The following is a 21163-nucleotide window of genomic DNA, read 5'->3' as shown; positions in this document are numbered from 1 at the left end:
CTGATATCTACAGGGAACAGATATCATCAAAACACTGTTGCATGCAAACAAGATTTAATCTTTATTTGAATAAGTAAGGTATTGCAATAGATGTCAGGAAATTCCCACACAATCTTTTCTAGTTATTGTTGGTGAAATCCTCTATTTACTACATATTGGTGAAGGTGGTTCAAGGTTAAGTTATAATTAAACCAGCAACAGTTCCCGAAAAAATGAAAAAAAAAGACTTCATTTGAAAGCAGAGCATACATTTAAGCAGACTAAAATATATTTTGCATTTCTGTAACAATTCTCTGAGCTTTGATACAATGCTTTTAACTGATGAATTATTAAAATAGCAGTAGGTTTTGCCTATAATTGTCCAGCTATATTGCAATCTAGCCAAGCATTCAAAACGTTTTCATCTCATATGTTGATTTAGGGTGCCATGACAGTCGTCTGTTCATTGACACTCCAGGGCTCTGGGTGGAATTCTGGTCAAGCATGTTATGTGTGTGGTGTTCATGTGTTTTTTGTGTGTTTGCATGAATTTTCTCAGGGTACTCTGGGTCTACTTTCCACCTTCTAAAGACATGTTAACTAGGCTAACTGTCTTGTCTCTAAATTGTGTTTGTGCCCAGCTATAGACTGGTGTCCTATGCAGACTGCACCCAGTGCAATTCATGCTAGTGATTTTCTACCCTCGTCCTGGGAGAGCACTGTCTCTTTTGATTTTTTCTTCAATTTCGTATTCATGCCTAATTGCCTAAAGTGAACGCTTGCCAGGTTCACTTTTATTTGGGGGTGTATTTTAAAGTTTGCTTTCAGCTCTTACGATCTTGAATGGAATTTGTTATTGGTATCAACCTGGTGTAATGGAAAGAGAAAAAGTGTTTTATCCTAAAAATGTTGTTTACAGACAGAGCTGTGCTGCAGAAGCAGCTGGATTCATAGAACAAAGTGTGAACTTATGCAAACTAAAGAGAAACATTTTTTGAAACGTATTGTTTTAAATATCAGCTGAAGCACACACCCAGCAGACAGTAGTTCTCTAGGACCAGAGATATGGTAATGCCTATCCTGTGCTGCCAGCATAGACTCTGGATTGGTGTGACCCTTCCAGGTATACACAGCCTTCTGATAATCAATTAACATCTTGTTTTATTAATAAATGTTGTTTCATGCCCATGAAATAATAATGCTCTTTTGTTTTAGGAAAGCTGTTCTAAAATAAACTAATGCTTCTTTTGCTCAATGGAATGTGAACATGCATCCCCGAGCAGATGTTAAAAAAAACTTGGTTACCATCTAAACTGTTACCATCTGGCCAGATTTCTATGCAGGCTTGCCATTTGACATTTATTAATATGCATTTATATAAAAAGAAGCTTTTGTTTCTTACATTGTCTTCTTCATTAAAGCAAAAATACAAGAGAAATACACAGAACCTAACCAGGGGACAGACAGGGTATCCAGAGTACTCCAGCTATATTTCTTCATTCAAATGTGATAACCCCATTGAACTGTAAGCAATTCACTGAGCAGAGCTTCCCTTCCTTTCTATGAAGTGCAAGTTGACCTGTCTGTCTGCCACTAGTACAGTCCGGTGGAAAGCTTTGACTTCTCCCATCCTGGTGTCTGGTCTTATTTCAAAGAGCCTTATTATCTGTAAGACAAGAAGTGAGAAATAGCCGTTTTCTTTCCTATTTTTTTTCATACAAAACCCTTTTAAATTACTGATTAAATACTTAATCATATCTAGCATTCTGTAAAAGCCTTTTGGTTAGAAACTCCTTATGGATATCAACACTCACAAATCACAACTTTGTAGCTACCCAAAGTATTTTTATGGTGTTTTAGCTGACTTGAGACTGGTTTTCTTATTACTGTCTTGTTGTTAAACTTCTCTGAGTATAACCAGACCTCCTGAACCACCATCTCCCAGAGCACACTCACTCCAGCCTTCAGTAACATCTTAAGCTTCACAAAGACCTACTGCGTTGTTGTGTTTAAGCCATAACTGAAGCCGTAACTAAGTACCAGAGCACGAGGACAGTAAGCCTGTAATCCCCACCAGGATTATTTCTTGTTAGTGTTGTCTCCCCCTGGGGAAAACTGTCAGCAACCGGCTGAAGTCAGGGCTTCTGTTCTCCAGACAACCGATCTCTTTGGTGCTCTCACACTACCACCTTTCACACAAACACAAGGCCTTAAACACTGCAGAATCTCTTAACCCATTCCTCATGATGGACTCCAACCTCCAATATCCTCCAGAGTACGGTGGGATTTATGGCTAGGGAGCCTTCTCCCTTCCTCAGCCCTCCTGAGGTCACTCTCCTTGACAACCCAAATCCTGTTTTGGGTTTGTAACCTCAACAAAAACCACAACCACAACTTTTGTTCAACCAAAACCGTAATCAATTTAGTTACTCCATCCTGTTACTGGGACAAACCATATATCCCATCTAACATTTAAAATTGGAAAATGTTTACCACAGCTGATGTCAGAATTGGACTAACCAATTCCTGATCTGGAATGAGAGAACTAAGCTTTCTGCCTTTTTTTTAACCTTTTTCTCCAGTATGTTGGTATTAGTAGTCACCTATTGTCGGTCACCTTGTTGATCCCAGTGGGCCAAAACTATTTTACTGTAACTGTTACCTGACAAACATCCTGACACTGGAACAACTGGTTCTGCCACTACTTCTCCAAGTTGTTGGTTACAGGAAACTCCTTGCTTGACAGCAATAGGATGGTTTCCACTCCTTTACCCAAGGGGCTAGACCAGAGCTCCAAGCCAATAATGTTAACCATTGGTGGGAGCTAACCATTGCTCCTCCTCCTCTCGGGCTGCTCTTTACTAAGAGCTTTATAACCTTTCACTAAGTGTTCTAACCTTGCAGATTGGACTCCCTTGACTGACTGTAAAGTTGTGCGCATGTTCTCCGATGTTCTTTCTGTCCCATGTGAGCAGTCTCCTCTCTCCTGATCTAACCCTTTCTTAAAAAGATCAGCTAATGGACATCAGCTGCAGCAGAGGGCTGTGCTGTTTTGTTGTGCAGCTGTATTATTCAGGTGGCATGCTCAATTGTGTGCACAACCCACATGCATTTACTTTAATGTCATGTGAACTAACCTTGCAACTACTGCTGCCCTGTTACACCAGAGAGTTTGTTATCTTCCTCTCTATTCCTCAAGTGCCACAGCAGGTAATGGTCTCTCTTATTTTAGTACAGAAAACGTGTAACTGGTGCAAGGAGCATAATATTTAAGATTAAGAGAATAAGATTCTCTTGGTGTCTTTTTTTTGTCCTTGTTAAACATCTGCACTTAACAGAGAGCCACCTTTCTTGATCAGATCGGCATTTGCATTCTGAATGTAGCAGCTGGCCTCTGATGGCGAATCTTGTCTTACCCGTGCCAGGGCCAGGTGCATCTCCAGTTCAGCAATTCTGCGACCTGCACAGCCTCGCACCCCGAAGCCAAAGGGAATGGAGCCAAAGGGATTGGGCCTGGCTCTCCCATCTCTCAACCAGCGCTCTGGTTTGAATTTCCATGGCTCTGGGAAAACACTCTCATCCTGGCCAATCGCATAGTGGCACATCACAAAGGTGGTCTGGGAAGACATTGCAGGAGGTGAAGGAAGCTGTAAGCATGCCATATACTCTGGCCTCTGAAAACTAGCTGCTGTAACTTACCATGGGAGAAAAGAGTAACACATTGTAGTGTCTGGTTTTGATGGGCCTACACAAGTCAAAATGACTCCCAAGGAAAAACAAAACATGTTTTTCTCCCCTGCTTACCCTTTGCTACTTCTCAAAACGGTTTTTATGTTTATGTTTACCAGGTTTTCCCTAATTCTTAACAGAATATGCATAATTACTGTATCTGCTGTACAAAATGTTCCAAACAACAGGGCATCAGTTATGAAAATTTTACTCACTTGTCATAATGTGCACATGCAAACTGCCTATAATGTGAAATAAAAAACACTGATGGTTCGTGCGTTTACAAGACTGACATACCTGTACAGTAGTACAATCTTGGAAATCTGCAACACTATTCGAAATGCAAAACAAAAAGGTTACATAAAATCAGGTCAACAATAATCCTGGCCATACTCACATTCTTAGGGAAATAATGGCCCCCTACCACCACATCCTGTTCTAACATTACTCGGGCATTAAAGGGTACAACTGGATACATCCTGCAATACAAAGACATGATGTCACAACAGAGAAATATATTTGTTCCAGCATCTGAGATTAATCTGCATTTTTCACAGACCTAACAGTATTCTAAACATCTCTCTAAAATAACCATAAGATACAGACAATATTAACTGTACACAAACATTGACACATCACATTGCTTCTGGAAGAGTGTGTAAACTTTTATTTTTACCTGAAAGCCTTTAGATAAAAATGTTTTTTAAATGTATTTATATTTCAGTACAAATATAGTAATTGCTGTCCAAATATTTGTTTTTATTTGTCCCTAAATATGTTAATAATAGTGTAACGTGCTATATATCTGTAAACACGTAGGATATTTTACATGCAAGATTCTGTAAATGTATAAGGTCCTGTCATTTTAAGCTCAATGAGTCTGTTGAAGTAATAGAAGAGCAATGCATACTCATTGCATCAGAGTAATTAGATTTTCCCAAAAAGCTCTGACATTGGTGATGTTGTTTGCTCAAAGAAATCTATGAAGATAACATCTGTGTTTTCTGATAAAGTTCACTATCCAAAAATCATTTTACCACTAAGATTGTCTTTGTACATGAGTTAATTTTTAGCTTCCTAAAAACTCCTTTACCAAGTGGATTGCACAGCATGGCCTTGATAGCACTCCATACAGTACCTCAGTGTCTCTTTGATGACAGCCCTGAGATAAGGCATGTGAGTGATATCTTGAGCAGTGGGAATACTGCCCTCAGGTACAATGCCTGCCACCTCCCGATATAGTGTGTCCTGGGCTTCCTGCTCATGAGAGAGCCTGTACAAAGCCCACATCATCGTGTTGGAAGTCTAGAAGACGAGATCAAAGTGACGAGGTTCAGGAGCTTAGATTAGAAGACAAATCAAGGGCTGACTTGATCTAGCAATGCCACATTGCCTGTGACACCAACCCATGTGCTCAGATGTGAATGGAGCGGGATCGATTTCTTATCATCTGTGGCAAAAACAGGCGGGACAGCAGGAAAACGAGTCAACAAGCAATTTAACAATTTGGTTGGAATTTGAGGTCAATTAAAAAGATGTTTCTACTGTCAGCAAACGCAACATATTATAATTCAACATCGCCCTCAGCTAGGTAGTTACCGTATCCACTCCTGCTAATAAGAGCTCCGTTATGCTGCCATACACGTCCCTGTTGGTCAATTTAGTGCTAGAGAGCAAGTATGTGAGATACTCCCCCTCCACTGTTTCGCCTTGGTTCAGCCGGGACTGAATGTCCTCAATCTTCTTGTCAATCAGCTTTTCAGCTGGAATCCAAAACAAAATACACATTTATTTTAATATATCTGAGGATCGTGACCAGCATTCAAGTTCTGTCATGATAAGCATACAGCAGTAAACATTAACATTCTAGGTGCTGGACATTTGTTGCCTTATTCTTCATGTCAGCACGTTTTGTTATGCAGCAGTGTATCAGGTGATTTTTAGCCAACAACATAACTGAACAATATACATTAGATGCTTCTTATTTGCTTACCAAAGTCAAAGATGCCATCCCAACCAGAAATGTACTTCTTCCAAAAGGGCAGATAATTCTGAGTCCATTTTGGTAGGACAGAAACAATCGAGCTGTAGAAGAACATTTTGGCAATGGAGTCAATGAAGTGTTGGGTCTCAGGTGGTATTTCCCTCTCCAGGCAGCCAATTCTTGTTTCGAATAGAATGGAGGAGATGCCTGTTTTCCACACAGAGGTAGACAACATTAAAATCACTAACTCATAATGCCATGTATTTGAAATGAGCTTTTGCTTTCTGTTTGCACCAATTATCTTATCCTTGTGTATGAACACTACAGACAAAATCAAATTACAAGGAAAGAACCAAGAACAGCTCCATAATGCCACATTATGCCAAATTACCTGTGAATCTTTAAGTACAATATACCTCTCCTTGTTCAAACAGAAAGGATCATTTCTGTCATACTACACTTTACTGAGAGGATTGGTTTACGAGATTGGCAATGCAGCATTACGGAGATGATTTAGTGCATGTAGTTATTAGAGAATTACCTACTGTAATACATTTGAAACTGCAATTTAGTATGATTTGTGTTGAATTTATGTTTGTACTGAAATTTCTCTTTGACCAGTTCTTATTTGCTGGTCAAGGAGAAATTTCATATTTTATAAGAAATTTCATATTTTATAAGAATTTTTATATCTTATAAAATATGAAAGACAAACAACACGAGAACTACAATAAGAAAAAAGATCTGTCTGAGTTTCATTAAAATACTTGAATATTGAAAGCTCTTTATTAAATAGAAAATGCATTGCGTTATAAATTAGTCCGAATTTCTCAGACTGGTTATTAAATCTTGGCAAAAAACTAAATGTATTGACCTTCTAGAAAAAAATTACGAATTTCGAATTAAGCACAAAATCTCTAACTTTGTGAAAGTCTCCATTTGAGTTTCCACGAATTTCAAGGTGATGCAACCCTTCCTGCTCACTAATCACTGTAATTACTAATGTTATGTGATATAGGAGCAAATAAGTACAGGTTGTGCAGCAGACATTTCACCACAGAAATGTTAGCTCTGCATGCAGATCACATTGGAACAAGTTAGTAGTATTTGTTAGCAAAACCGTGTCAAAATCAAAAGCAATATTTCTATTGGATTAAAAGAGATGAATTCTCAAGCCTGCTTCTTTACAAAGTTCTACGGCCACAATACATCACTGGAAGGTTGTTGCCTCATTCTGAATTGCAGAACACGGCCTTGTGCACACCAGGAAATTGTTATTATTTTGTGATATAAATTGGAGGTTTTACACATTACTGTGTACATTTTACTTTTACTGTAGTTGTAAGAAAAGCATTGCAGTTTCCATTTAATGCTCTCCAGAAACAGTCTGCAAAGAAAGAGTTACAGCTTCTAACATTAAGCTATGAACAGTATGTGAAGTACATTGTACTATACCTTCCAAAGAGAATCTATAAAGCTCATTTGATAGGTTTTGTACCATGTCCCCTGTGGGACTGGCCTGGCGTAAGTGGAATAGTGTTTTGATGAAATCTGAGACAACCTCGTTGATCACTGGCTCATACTTCACAGAATCTTTTGGATACAGCATGCGTTTGTTTAGAATAGCACGCAGGTGGTACCACTTCTCCCCTTCCCTGGTTAAAAAAAAAGAGTACAGGACTTCATTTTTTCACAATACACTGATGTGTGATGCTGTCAGTTGCTTTTAAGAGGAAGGTTTTGTTTTTGAAGAAATTGGTTTAGATCATTTGAATACTATTTTGTATGTTACTCAAAACTGAAAACGTGGTTCAAGTTCCATGAGATAATAATTCCTATGTAGTGACACATCTGGATATTTTCAAATATGGAGGTACTGTATGATGTTATGTGCGTGACTCAATACTGTATACTATGGAGAGTTTCATTGCCTTCCATACAATTACTATTAGTAATCACAGTTCAATTTCACATTAATTGTTAACAGGCCAGACTTTTTTGCAGTTTGCACTCGGACATTGCTGCACAGTCCATTTTGTTTGTGGGACAATGTAAAGTTGGGCGGAGCGGTGGCACTGTGGCTGGAAGGTTACCGATTTAAATCCCACGGCCGACAGAGGAAGCCTACTCCGCTGGACCCCTGAGCGAGGTCCTTAACCCCAGCTAATTTTCGCTACGGTGGATTTAATTCTCATGACCGCTCTTTGTTGCATAAAGTCTCTTGCCTCTCACCTAACAGCTTTCAGTAAGAGTCTTATTCATTAGATTAACTTTTTTTTTTAAAAAAGACAAAAAATCAGAAAGGGTGTATGACGGGAGTAAGTTCATGCTTTGTAATTAAGATATTTTTATTTTAAAAGGCTACTCAGTTGCAAGTGTGCGACAATGAAACTTTTAATGTTTTTCGTACCGAAAATATGAACTAGTGTCAAACAGAAACAGTTTAAAATAATAGCTTTAAAAAAACAGTGACGCAGTTATGTCTTACTCGGTGAAAGGTCCATAGCCAACACCTCGCATGTCTCGGTAGTCTGTCCACAGACTCATGTCCCCTCGGCAGGGATATTTCTCGTCCTTTCTCAGCAGCTCCTCCAGCAGCTCCACGGTATTCAGGTTCACGGTGTTATAATTACCCACAGCGGCTCTATACAGAGGACCATAAAGCTTCTTCTCGTAAATCTAGAAAAGCCAATATCGCGTTTAGCGAAACAAAAGACATGTTGAATGTGGTAGAGACTACCAGTTGAGATTGCTAAATAATTTAAGAATTATTTAAATATTTTCTTTGCTGAATGTGTGAACCATGCTTTCAAGTGGCACCACATGTTTTCTAGATTGAATGTGGAAGCACATATATAAAAAGCGGTTTAGTTGAAGGATATAAGAAAGGTCTGAAAGGAGACAACAGAACAGCTGTAATTGTGATGGTCGCAGGTTCCACGCGGGGTCGTGCCCCCCACCACCCGTTCCATCCCGCACACCTGGGGCGTGAACCCGGGTCATCACCGCACCAGCTCCGCTACATAATCACTGAATATACTGTAGCAGAAACCATTAGTATGTGACTACATAATAACAATCTTAATTTCACATACAGTAGAAGCTTCATCTTGTTTTGTTTGCACCAAGAAACAGAGCGTGTACCCAATTAGCAGCTCAATTGTCACTGTACGAGGCGATGTCTACCAATTGTTACACTTGTTACTATAAAAAAAACTATTGCCCTTGACTAAAATAAAACTGTAAAATCTTCTCCTTTTGCTTCTTCATTTTCCCAGCTTTGCTTTATAAAACGTATTGATCCTACTTACAATCGACAGTCACGATATGTGACTATATTAGTCTTGCTTGCCTTTCCTCAATATGGAAGAATACCACTACTCCATTGTTATCCAGACGTGGAAAAGTCTGGTTATACAGAACAGTTTCCATTATTCTAAGCTTAAGAGGAAAGTAGCCTTTTTACCTGCAACTCATGCAATCTATTGCGATATCCTTTAAATAACATGCGATATAGAGTTTTCCAAGTAGTTGTTCCTGGCAGGTCCTTGCCAGACTTGAGCTCTCCCCGATCAGCTTGGGCTGCCAAAGTAGCAGAACTCCCACCATTTCGTCTTAGTGCTAGACTGGAAGTTACTGCCAGAGGCTCGTGAAGCCGTTGGAATCCTTTCTCCACAGACCTCCGAGTTAAAGCCACAGCCATGACTAAAATGAATTCCAGACTGTACACACGCACATTCTTTATTCAGCTGTCCAAGGGGAGGAGTGATTAACAGAGGAAAAGTTAACCCATCACACTTCCTTTAAAGTAACCACAGACTGCTGTTTCTCCTTCGCTCGATGGTCCCTCACAACTCTAGGTTATAGGGGGAGGATGTATTATTTGTTTCCTTTACTATTGGTGTCTTTTGAAACAGGCAATAAGTGTAGAAATAACGCTTGTGAACCACAAAACATGAAGCAGGTGGTACTGTAAATAATTAACGATTTTTATGAGGAAACCCGAAGCCATAGGAACGGTAGGATGGCTACTAATGAATAAATGCAAAATGCGGATCTTGTTGAGCTGATAAAAATAGATTTTTACCTCCAAGGCATGCCTGCGAATGTAATAGACACCATTAATTAAATGCATATTCCCCTCTTTGACCATGATAACATTGTTTCTTTATAAGATTCTAGATTCTAGATTCTAGAATCTATTAGATTCTAATAATTTTTTTAATATGTAACATTATTTTCCATCACACTAGGCACTGTCCTCTGGTCGCATCTTATCATTACAGTGGTTATATAATCATGCAGATATGTCCAATAATATCACTGTAACTGTTACAAAGATCATTTCAGGTTTTTTAACAGTAGATTATTTTAACAAAAGATGAGTAATTCCACATTTTGTTTACATTTACTGTTGCCATCACTTTCAGTAGTTCATTTTACATTTTCATGATGAACATATTTTAATTAAAATAAAATCTGTAAATGGGCTAGAACCCTCTTATTGGAATGATTTGTTCAGTCTCTACTTGAAACGTGACAAAAAGATAGAAATATCTGTATTCTTAAATCTCATCCACATATCTTGGGTAATTGGGCCATTCAGTGTTATGCTCCACAACATTGACCCTAACCCATGTCATAAAGTCACAATACAGCCTTTAAATCACACTTTGTAAATGTATCTTTTCACTTTGGCTTTTAGCTTTTCATTTTGTTCTTTTTATCCATTTGTTATACAAATCTATTACAAAAGATTTTAAATCACACTATGCATTTAAATACACTATTTTGTATATGTACTGTAGGTGCAATATCTCCATCTTGTAATGTTATTGAATGACACCATAAATTACATGTACTGTACGATCATGTACAATAGCATCAAATATTCAGTAATATTTTTTATAAAAGGCAAAAATATTTTAAAATACTATTTATAATCTTATTAGAAAGTAACCACATTTAAATCTTGAACTTTTATCTCTCAGAAACACATTCATGAAGGCTCTATTCTTTTCCACAAAGTGAAATGTTTTTTTTTCCCCATGAAGCATTCCTTTACACCTTTGAAGATAATTTCAAACATGATTGTCATGTTTTAAAGCCAAAGGACACAAGAGCAGTACACGTCGAGAATGTGAGGAGGCTTTCAGACCATCAGGTTTGTATGTTTCCGAGGGCTTTTTTGATCCAAGGTCTTCATTTAGCCATTTCTTGAAAGATGAGTAGTACAGTAGGAGTAGTAGCCTCGACATTGTTCCAGACTCCCACGACCTTTTGTGTAAAGACGTGCTTCCTGTTCTCAGCTTTCATTGCACTTCCCCATACTTTCCACTTGTGTCCTTTAGTTTTTGTTTCATTTCAAGATTTATTTGAAAAAGATTTAGTACAGATTAGAGTAAAGACATTCCTTTGAGCCCTGGGATGTGCCTTGTCACTTTTCTCTGGACTGATTTTAGAGCAGTAACATCTTTTTTTGCATAATGGTAACCTAAATGCTTACACATTATTCGAATTATTCTCTTAAGGGAGGTCATACCAGTGCCCTGTACAATTTCAATATAACATCCCTTCAGTTACCCCTGGGGTCTTGTGACAGGGTACATGACATTAATGGCGTTTGTTAGCGTTTCCATGTTAACATGTCTACATGAATTAATTCTTGTAGAAATTAATCATCCTTTTTATCAGAAGTTGTAAAATCTAATAGAATTAAATAAATGAAATCTGCACTTTTTACACAAGAAATAAATCAGATCAATCTAAAAAAAAATAATAATCATAATTGCTTACACTTTTTTAGCGCTTTTCTTGACACTCCACTCAAAGCACTTTACAGGTAATGAGGACTCCCCTCCACCACCACCAATGTGCAGCATCCACCTGGATGATGCAACGGCAGCCATAGTGCGCCAGAATGCTCACCACACATCAGCCATCAGTGGGGTGGAGAGCAGAGTAATGAAGCTAATTCATAGATGGGGATTATTAGGAGGCCAAGATTGATAAGGGCCAATGGGAAATTTGGCCAGGACACCGGGGTTGCACCCCCTCCTTTTCGAGAAACGCCCTGGGATTTTTAATGACCACAGAGAGTCAGGACCTTGGTTTTATATCTCATCCAAAGGACGGCGCCTGTTTACAGTATAGTGTCCTCGTCACTATAGTGGGGCATTAGGACCCACATTGACCGCAGGGTGAGCGTCCCCTACTGGCCCCACTAACACCTCTTCCAGCAGCAACCTTAGTTTTCCCAGGCGGTCTCCCATCCAGGTACTGACCAGGCTCACACCTGCTTAGCTTCAGTGGGCTGCTAGTGGTGAGTTGCAGTGTGATATGGCTGCTGACATATCACCCTGAAAAAATAGAAAAATACAATTCCTGTGACTGCTGAAAATATTTCTGAGCATGTGGGTACTTGTTAGATCCAGTTTATCAAGATTCACCCAACAAAGTGGAGTTCCAATGCTAGCAATCTGCTATTTCTTAAAGCATGATAAATTCCTGTTTTTTGGTGTTGCAATATGATGGACAGGCCCAAAACACACTACATTTACATACAGTAACTATACACCCTCTTGTCTAGTTCACCTTTCTTCCACTTCAGCATATTATTAAAAAAAAAGGTAAAAGTTATCTTGGTACACTCCCAATGATTAACAAAGCCCTATGTGTAATCAGGTCACACGCAATGCCTGGAATGCAGTCTAGCAGAGAAGAAAAATTAGATGAACAAAGTGTGTTTCAGTTTTGGGATTATTATGTCTAAATATTTAAAATGCAATGCAGCCAATAATAGTGCTAATGCGAAAGTCTCAACAGTACCAACAAAGACAGAATGCAATTCATAGAGCCAGTGGATTCACCCGTTTTTCATGTGAACAGTATTACATCCCAACCGGGTTATGCAAGAATTTCTTTACTGAGCACTCAACATTGTTCGAAGAGTTTGATACATTGATTTGTTTCTAAAAGTCACTGCACTTCAGTCATAAAACTCTAAATTCTGTTTAGGAGAGCAAACATCCATGGAGAAGAATAAAGAGATAAAGGAGTTGATATGATTGCTTTTAAAGCAATCACCTGTATATAAAGTAATGTTTATTATACCACTAAACAAGTTGAATTATTAACTGCAAGTACAACATTTAGAGGCTTAGTTTGATTCTTTCAAACTAAAAATTTTATTCAATAGACTTCCTATTATGTGGCAGCACAGAATGAATTGGCCCTTTTTTTTTACAGTGGAAATTTAAAATCACTGTTTGTTTGAGAATGAAATATAAATTATAGAACACTCCTGATTTCAGTGGTCCATCCATCCATTTTCAAACCACTTTATCGAATACAGGGTTATAAGGGAGCTGTACCCTCTCCCATTAAAAACACCAGGCACAAGTATATCGTGGGGTACACACAGACACAAACAGACACAGACTAACACCAGAGCCACATTTCCTAGAAGCCAAGTAACCTACCAGTATATCTTTGGGCTGTGGGAGGAAACCAGAGTGCTTGGAGCAAACCCACGTGCACATGGCGTTAGCATACAGAACAAACTGCACATAGATAGCAGCCCAGGTCTAGAATTGAACCCAGGGTCCCAGCGCAGCAAGGCAACAATGCTAACCACTATTGGAACAAATAAGGAACTATTATACTTTTATCAAGTATCTTTGTATTTTTATTAAATAATGTTTAAAGAAAAATGTATAACTGAAACATCCAGTTTTATCTTCACAGTTTGCTTTTCGCTGATAATTGAAAGGCGTTTCACAATTCAGACAACAACCATGGTTTCTTTTACCCAAAATGCACACAACCACATTATGTGGAGCTTGACAGGGATTATGTGTAAGTAAACAGGTAAAAGATGGGAAGAAAGGTAATGACGAACAATGAAAACAAGCAAGAATTATACATTTTACTGTGGTAAATGGATAAAAGACAAGCGTTACATTACGTTTCCTTGATATTAAGAAGCTCAGGTTGTCTTAACCCGGGTGTCTGAAAGGAAATATAACCAGAGCCAGAGACATTGAATCCTATTCGGGAAACACAGCAGTATTTTAAGAATAATGTCAAAGGCTTTAACTAAGCTCTTTCTTATGTATGCCAGATGTCCCTCAAACTATAGATTCCACAACAGTCTCAGGTTACGAACAGTTCTTTTCATTCCCATTTATTTACTGGTATGTCACAAAAAATATGTTGGCATCCAGATTAATCACTTTGTTAGAAACGTCCAAAGGGAAATTTGAGTTAATCCATCCAGTCAACACATGGTTCTTTGCCATGAATCCATTTTTGGTTCAACGAACAATGTCCTTCACATTGTCTATGGAGCCAGCAGGATCCAGCTTGTACATCATGAAATGTCCCTGTACCTGGGCAGCACTAAGACTGGCAGAGACAGCCAGTGCACGCTCGGCGAACCGCTCACTTTCTCCCAAAGGCACATTGGGATAAAATCTCTGGAACATCTGGGTCAACTGCCACTGTGAGCAGTGCCCCACGTACTGCTTCAGGTCCACCCGGCCAGGTCGGATGAGAGCAGGGTCCAATCTGAGAGAGGAAGCACCGAAACCAAAAAACTGAGACAAAGTCACAGTGGTCTGCAGTGTGTAAACTCAGTACCTACTTGTTCAGGAACGCTGTCTATATTTCTCATGAGATGATGTTACCTTACAACTTTATTTACAACTCTAACCTAGGAGAAACACTGATGAGCAATTATAAAACTACGATCTTAATTTCAGAAGTACAGTATTTAACCAGCCTGAAATTATTGTCCTTAACTGTGGGAGCTTACCTGTCAATGTAGTTGGTTGTCATGAAAACGATTCTGGCTTCAGTGGAAGCAACACCATCCAGGGCATTTAGGAGCCCACTGAAGGTCAGTCTTCCCATGCCTTGATAGGCAACGGGGTCTGTAGAGCAGAGAAACATACATGCCTCAAAACATTACCACCAATGCTCTGGCAACTTGCAGACTAGACACATTCTCAGTCTCTTATACAGCAGTCTCTTATTGCTCTTATACAGCAATAAGGTAACTGCTCCTAAGAATATTTATTTTGAGGACCAATACAGTGGCATTGTAGACCATTTCACCTTAACTTTCCACCAGGATGGCTGATGTTTTGACTAAAAAAAATGGCAATGTACTTTTCAAAGTAATAACAATCCCTGCCACAAACAAGGATGTTAATAGACTGTAGTATTTATACTACACAGATGGGACTCAACTGCATGAACCCCTTTCTCAGAAGAATCCAGTATCACAATACTGTCTTTTCAGACAACAGCATGTTGTTTTTTTGCTCTTCCCTCATCTAGGAAAGAAGCTCAGATGCCAGATGTTAACAATACCTTCACAGCCCAAGGTTAGCTGATCAGATATGTAGCCCCTAACTAAGTGTTGATACTGGATCTTTGTTAACTTGAGACCAGAATTTTCTAGCCCCTGTCCCATCAAGGTAATGTAACCAAAACAGTATTTAAAAGTTAGACTGTAAAAGAGAAATAAAACAAAATTGCAAAAGGGTAAGAAAGATTAGATGGAAAAAAGTGAATGAAAACAATTTTCTTTACTTGAATTCCACATTCAAGCACTGAAGAGGCTCAGGTTAATTTTGAGAAAACCATTTTCCCTAAAACAGCTGAATTTTTCAAAATTTGTAGAAATACTTGATTTTGCTTTTTAAATCTGCCAGGTTATGTCTGTCTGTTCAGTTTTCATTTAGATACACTTTGTATAGAGGCCAAAAATTGTCTCCCTTTAGCATCAGGATAGAGGAAGACTGACCAATTCTTATCCTGAAGAACTGGTGTCACTGCAGGTTTTCAAGGTCTTGTTAAAACACAAGTACCAGAAGATGACAGAACACCTTAAATGGAGCAATTAAGTCAATAACTAAATGCCTCAGCTCTTTAAGAGTAAGTTTGAAGGAAATGGCAAGCAGTGTGAAACTGAACCTCTGTGTAAGTCAGGGAATGGATTATTACAACATAAAATGGTATTAAACTATATCCTATAAAAGGCAATTTTGTTCAAGTGCTGCAAGTGAAAATGGCATGAACGCACAGGTAGACATATTTCAATCCCAAAGTCCCTGGTCTGTATCTTTTCAGCAAAACTTGACTACCTTTCTTATTCTGCTGACTGACTTTACATAATTAAGAATGCTGGGCCCAAGCCAGCGTTTTATTTGAGGTCAATGTTTAGACACTGGGCATGTTAACCACTATGACATAGACCAATTTTGCAAGGTGCCCAATAAGGTACTCTCTAAAGCTCTTTATACAGCAATTATAAAAGCTATAAGCAAGAGCAGTTCTTTATCAACTTCAGCTCTGACCAGCAATAGGACTGTTTCCATGTTTAATAAGTGATTTGCAATACATGTACAGTATATACTGTATACAGCACTAGACCTCCTCCCCCCATCTCTGTGTCATACTCTCCGATGCCAGGTTGCGTCTGATGACTGTAGCATCCACGTCCTCCAGCAGGATGATGCTCTGCTGTGGGGCCACACTCAGAAGGTGGTTCAACCGGTCATCAGACAGGCTTTGGTCACTCAGGCTCAGCAAACAGATGCTGTACTCCAGCTCCCCTGCCAGCGCTGTACTGTGATACACACCGGTACATGAAATGAAAACAACGTCCCTGCAGGGAAACAGCCACTGTGACCCCTGCTCCTTTCCCAGCATACCTGCATTAAAACCCGATCGTTTAAATTACAGAATTACCCATAACCCAATCAGTCTGAAATCTACAATTGTGTTTTTAAGAGGCAGTGGCGACATCTGTGCCCATCCTGGAGTGAATGAGACACTGAGACATGTTGCTCCTACCACCTTTGTGGTAGGAAAGGTAGCACCAACTGGACAAGCAGAACATCTTTCTCTGACATTACTGCTAACCTGCAAGTCAAAGGAGTACACTTTTTGCTGTGTCTAACCCTACCCCTGACAGTTTTCTGTCGATCAACATGTGCTGATGATGGGGAAACAGCTGGTCACATCAGGAAGTGACATTACCCCATGCTCAGAGTTGCAACATCCGAGTAATGGAGCCCAGACTGTTCTCTGAGTGAACACCTTTACAGGTCATGTGTACATCTTTGAAACATGCGCCATTACTCATTATGGAGCCTTTCTTGCTTATGTTATACTTTACTAAAATTGTTGGCCAAGGATGCAAAGTGGCAGTAGAAAATGCTAAAAAATATAAAAACACAAAACTATATCTAAATAATACAAATACATACTGCAGACCTTTAATACGTGTGCAGGTTCCACCGTATTTATATGTCTCTGAAGCTGCCAGGGGTCACCAGTTCTTATTTTTCCTCACTGCAGATGATCACAGAGCTGTCAGGTGTATCAAATTGCCATTTTTTGTTTTAGTCAGTTTATATTCCACCTGAGACGTTTTTCTAGAGGAATGAATGAAGAGTCTGGAAACTTTGAGAACAATCCACCATGACCTCATGCGTACAGTATATATATTATAATGTATTACACTCGTTAGGAGTAATTAGCAACAGAATATATTATATAACATTAGGAAACCTAGCACATCCATATGGCATCCACTCTTTCCAAATAACCACAATTAATACAGAGTGAAAACTTTGTTTGAGACAAAGCCAGTGAATCAGGGCAACTCACATAAAACTGCTCTTGCCACATCCTGGAGGTCCATACAGTAGGTAGCCCCTTCTGTAAGGGATCCCTTAACAAGAAAACAAAATTATTGTTACCCTCAATGGATTCACTAGATGAGAAAATTCTGACCGTTTAAAATCTGCTGATATAAAGTAGCTAACTGGTCAGCACTATAATTCGGCACAAACAGGGTTGAGCTGCAAAGCTCATAAACATATTGCTTATTTAAAATGTGCATGTTCTGTCACACCTGCTGCAGAATAATGGATAATCTGCTGAGCCATATTCACCGCTGAGATATAATCGTGAGTGCTGAACTATACATTTCTGTTATTTTCAGAACAAAATTCATTTGTGTGTGCTGTATTAATATCATAGATGTTTGGATTAGCCAGCAACCGCTGCTCTAATTCCACTGCTCCTGGAATACCTTGGAAAATATTCAGTTTTTCCCTACATCACAAGGAGCTTATGTTAGGTAAGAATTCTCAAATCCAAATGCATTTTGATTCCAAGCAGGTGAATACCTTTTATAGCTGCTGTATGTCTACAAAAAAAAAACAACTACTGTACTAAAGGGCTGAGCAAGAAATAGGTCATTTACTTTAAAAAAAAGTAACTGCATTGCCCACAAAAATACAACTGTATTTCAGACATTCTCCCAATATGCAGTAAAAATGATTACTTAAATGCAGTGGGCATTTACTGAAAAAAGCCACAAAGCCTACATACAGAAAATCAGGCTTAAAGAAATACTAGTAGTTCTCTAGTCAAAAAGACTACTCAGCTATCCTTATCATAGTTCAGGTGGGTAGCTTCGTCAGCATGCGTAGGCTGCAAAGGAACAAGTGATAGGTTTATTCCATGCTGAAAAATAGAAGAAAGAAAACACAACGTTTTGGCTGTGGAGCCTTCTTCAGGTGTGAGGACCTGAAGAAGGCTCCACGGCCGAAACGTTGTGATTTCTTTCTTCTTTTTTTTCAGCATGGAATAAACCTATCACTTGTTCCTTTGTATCCTTAAATAGTGCTAATGATACTACTTTCAAAGTAAAGTGACGTCAGTTAACCTAAAACTGGGGCTTACTGTTTCTTTGAAAGAAGTACACAGCTAATTGCACATTTACATTTTTATGTTTGCTCTTAACAATCAGGAAGCCCAATCAGGAAAGGGCTTCTGTACCTCTATCAGTGTACCACTTGGGATTGCCAATAAACTCCTTCACGTCATCCACAATCCTCTCAGCCACACTCCTCTCCAGAACCACGGAGCTCATAGGTCGCCGACGCCGTGGAAACCCAAACGGACGCCACTCTGATCCCATGGCTGTGTACATCACCGTCCTCCCTTCCTGCTGCTTCAGAGCCAGCTCCCTTGCTGTCACGGAAACACGGAAACAGATCAAGTTCCCTCTTCAATCTTAAATTTACACTTTAAGGCTTTGTTTAACTGTGACACTGAACTAGCTTGGCGCCATAATAAGCTATGATTTTCTTCGATATTTCTTTCACACAGATTTTTTTAGAAATATAGCACTACACTGTTTGCGGCAGCTGGTCAGGTTAAAATCTAGGTTATGAGGTTAAAAAGGCTCATACACAACATGTACAATCTCACAGATGTCCTTAAGTAATTGTACGTCATGCTAAAATCCATTATACATTTTTCTTATATTAAAAAGTATCCTGTATTGCTGATAAACATAGGGTAAGATATTAACCGATCCGAAGTCTTACCCACGGATTCTGTAAAATTAATTTTATAAGTTATTGCACGTGTATTATCCAGGTTTAATCTCAGATTCTATCTCAGCTTTTTAAATCTCTTTATTCTCAGCCTATTAAAGGCTTTAAGAACAGCATTGCATTACTATACAGAATTGGAAAAAGAAATAAGGTTGTATAAGAATGGGTGGCACAGTGACACAATGGTAAACATTGCTGCTTCGCTGTGCTCGAGTCCTGGGTTCAGCTCCTGGAGTGCTGTCTATGTTATGTTTACATGTTATCCCTTATATCCATTATTTTATCAGATAAATGATTATTGCAGTACTGCATCTTAAATAGAAAGTTAACTCATAGGCATGGTGCTGATAATACCAAGTTTCCGGGTTCAATCAAAGTCAAGGGTTACTGCGCCATCCTCTTGCTTAGCTACTGACAGTGCAACCACAGAGGACTGCACCACCAGGAGCGACCAGACTTCAGAGAGACAAAGCACAAAAGGTGGAAGAATCAAAGTAGTACCTTCCTGGAGGATGCTGAAAAAAACCTCTCGGTCTCTCCCCAGGGCAGTGAAGGTGACAGACTCCCAGGGTGTGCCAGTATGGAGGTCAATCATCTGCTTCTCTCTGGTCCTCTCCACTCTAATCCACTTCTTCTTATACCTGCAAAATGTAAGAGGCATGCATATCACTCATTGATGAAAACAACTGTATCCACTGCTTATATACGAGGGGTTGCACAACGTGACAGTGCAAAATGGGAGAAACTACAGTAGGTGTCTAAAACTGAGGTCATTTGGTGCATCTAGCGAATGTGTGTACAATGTATACACCAGGCTCAGCAATGCAAAAACCTACAAATAGGAGGCTCAGCTAAAAGCAAACAGTTGAAAAAAAATACGACCGGTCATAGCTCTGTGGACTTATTTTAAGATCAAACAGGGTTAGTTTTGGAATTTGGAATTTTGTCCCTTCACCTTTCCAACTGCTTCTTCTTGAATGCTTAAATTTACTGATCATAAATGGTAATCAATGATTTAATTGAGTTTCTACTAGTCAAAAGGCAGTCCCACAGAACATCAGAGAGCCTCACCAGATGATGTGGTTGCCCGGGCTGGGGAGGAAGTCAAACTGTGTGCGGACACGGCCACTCTCATGCTGCATATAGGAGGTCTCCACGCTGAGGTGCTGAGTCTTCCGAGCATGCTTGGTGATCCAGCTCAGCAGCCACTGGTAGCTCTTGTCCTTGCTGGGAACCTCCAGGGTAATCATGTAGTGCCTGCGAAAGGCAATCATCCCTAGCTGTGCACCCTTCCTAGCTACAGCCAGAGCTGTGCCCACTCCCACCAACCCAAACCCAGCCCCAAAATAAGGGTTGTCCTTTAGGGCACCCAGGAACTCTGAAAAGGTCATGACCACGACTTTCCCAAGATTCCTGCACAATTAAACACTTAATACAGGACAGCCTGAAAGACACGTGTTTTTTAAAAACCTGTTTAATACTTAAACGATAAAAAACACAACTCACAGGATTTTTTTGTGTGTATTGTCAGATGGTGTGCTGTCTGCTGTGTAATCTACAGCTCTTTGTTCAGTTACCCTGGTTTTACTTTGCTGTATTTTTCACAAATCTACGTAATTATCTTTCTCTATACTCTTCAATCAAGCAAACTCAAAAACGAATATTTTGACATCTAAGAGAGTTAAAGAAGTGATCATGTATTTTACTGAACAGTCAGAATAAAATTTATTTTTTTCTTCTTAAAAAACGCTCGATTTACACGCTCGACAAACCCCAGTCCCACCCAAATATACACTGATCTTCCCTAGAGGTTCCGTACGTTGCATATTGACACTTTCCTACAGCTTTGTCACCATCACCGATTGAGCTACTGATTGACTTTCTTGAAGGAAAGTCAAAGACAACAAATACTCTATAATATGATCACCGCCGACAAGTCACATGGCGACCTCCACTGTGCTTCCGTTGTTCTCCTTTCAACGTTCCCCGTCAAGGATATGCTTAGCAATAATAGTTCCTAACTCTTCAACAACACTACAGACCAGTT

The 21163-nt window shown here is 39.3% G+C and overlaps 1 protein-coding gene across 3 annotated transcripts; it reads right to left on the bottom strand.

The window, feature by feature from the left end:
- Positions 1 to 37: 37 nt before the first annotated feature.
- bcs1l (BC1 (ubiquinol-cytochrome c reductase) synthesis-like) lies at positions 38 to 21105 on the bottom strand. 3 transcript variants are annotated; one of them, XM_069196244.1, is made up of 10 exons: positions 14563 to 16127; positions 9159 to 9256; positions 8181 to 8371; positions 7148 to 7347; positions 5702 to 5899; positions 5308 to 5471; positions 4847 to 5013; positions 4106 to 4187; positions 3396 to 3596; positions 38 to 1645 (listed from the first exon to the last, which is right to left on the bottom strand). In XM_069196244.1, exons 1-10 carry the CDS (start codon positions 14642 to 14644, stop codon positions 1514 to 1516), a joined length of 1515 nt encoding a protein of 504 aa, XP_069052345.1. In that variant the 5' UTR covers positions 14645 to 16127; the 3' UTR covers positions 38 to 1513. The 3 variants fall into 3 exon arrangements, with proteins under 3 accessions (XP_069052345.1, XP_006636748.2, XP_006636747.1); XM_006636685.3 differs by lacking the exon at positions 14563 to 16127 and having other exon boundaries at positions 9159 to 9465; XM_006636684.3 differs by lacking the exons at positions 38 to 1645; positions 3396 to 3596; positions 4106 to 4187; ... (4 more) ...; positions 8181 to 8371; positions 9159 to 9256 and adding exons at positions 12856 to 14260; positions 16159 to 16328; positions 17375 to 17438; ... (1 more) ...; positions 19618 to 19757; positions 20188 to 21105 and having other exon boundaries at positions 14508 to 14625.
- Between the last annotated feature and the right edge of the window lie 58 nt (positions 21106 to 21163).

Source organism: Lepisosteus oculatus, chromosome 12, assembly GCF_040954835.1.
Source record: "Lepisosteus oculatus isolate fLepOcu1 chromosome 12, fLepOcu1.hap2, whole genome shotgun sequence".
NCBI classification, from domain to species: Eukaryota; Metazoa; Chordata; class Actinopteri; order Semionotiformes; family Lepisosteidae; genus Lepisosteus; species Lepisosteus oculatus.
The sequence above is the reverse complement of the archived record's forward strand: the minus strand, read 5'-3'. Positions and strand labels throughout refer to the sequence as shown.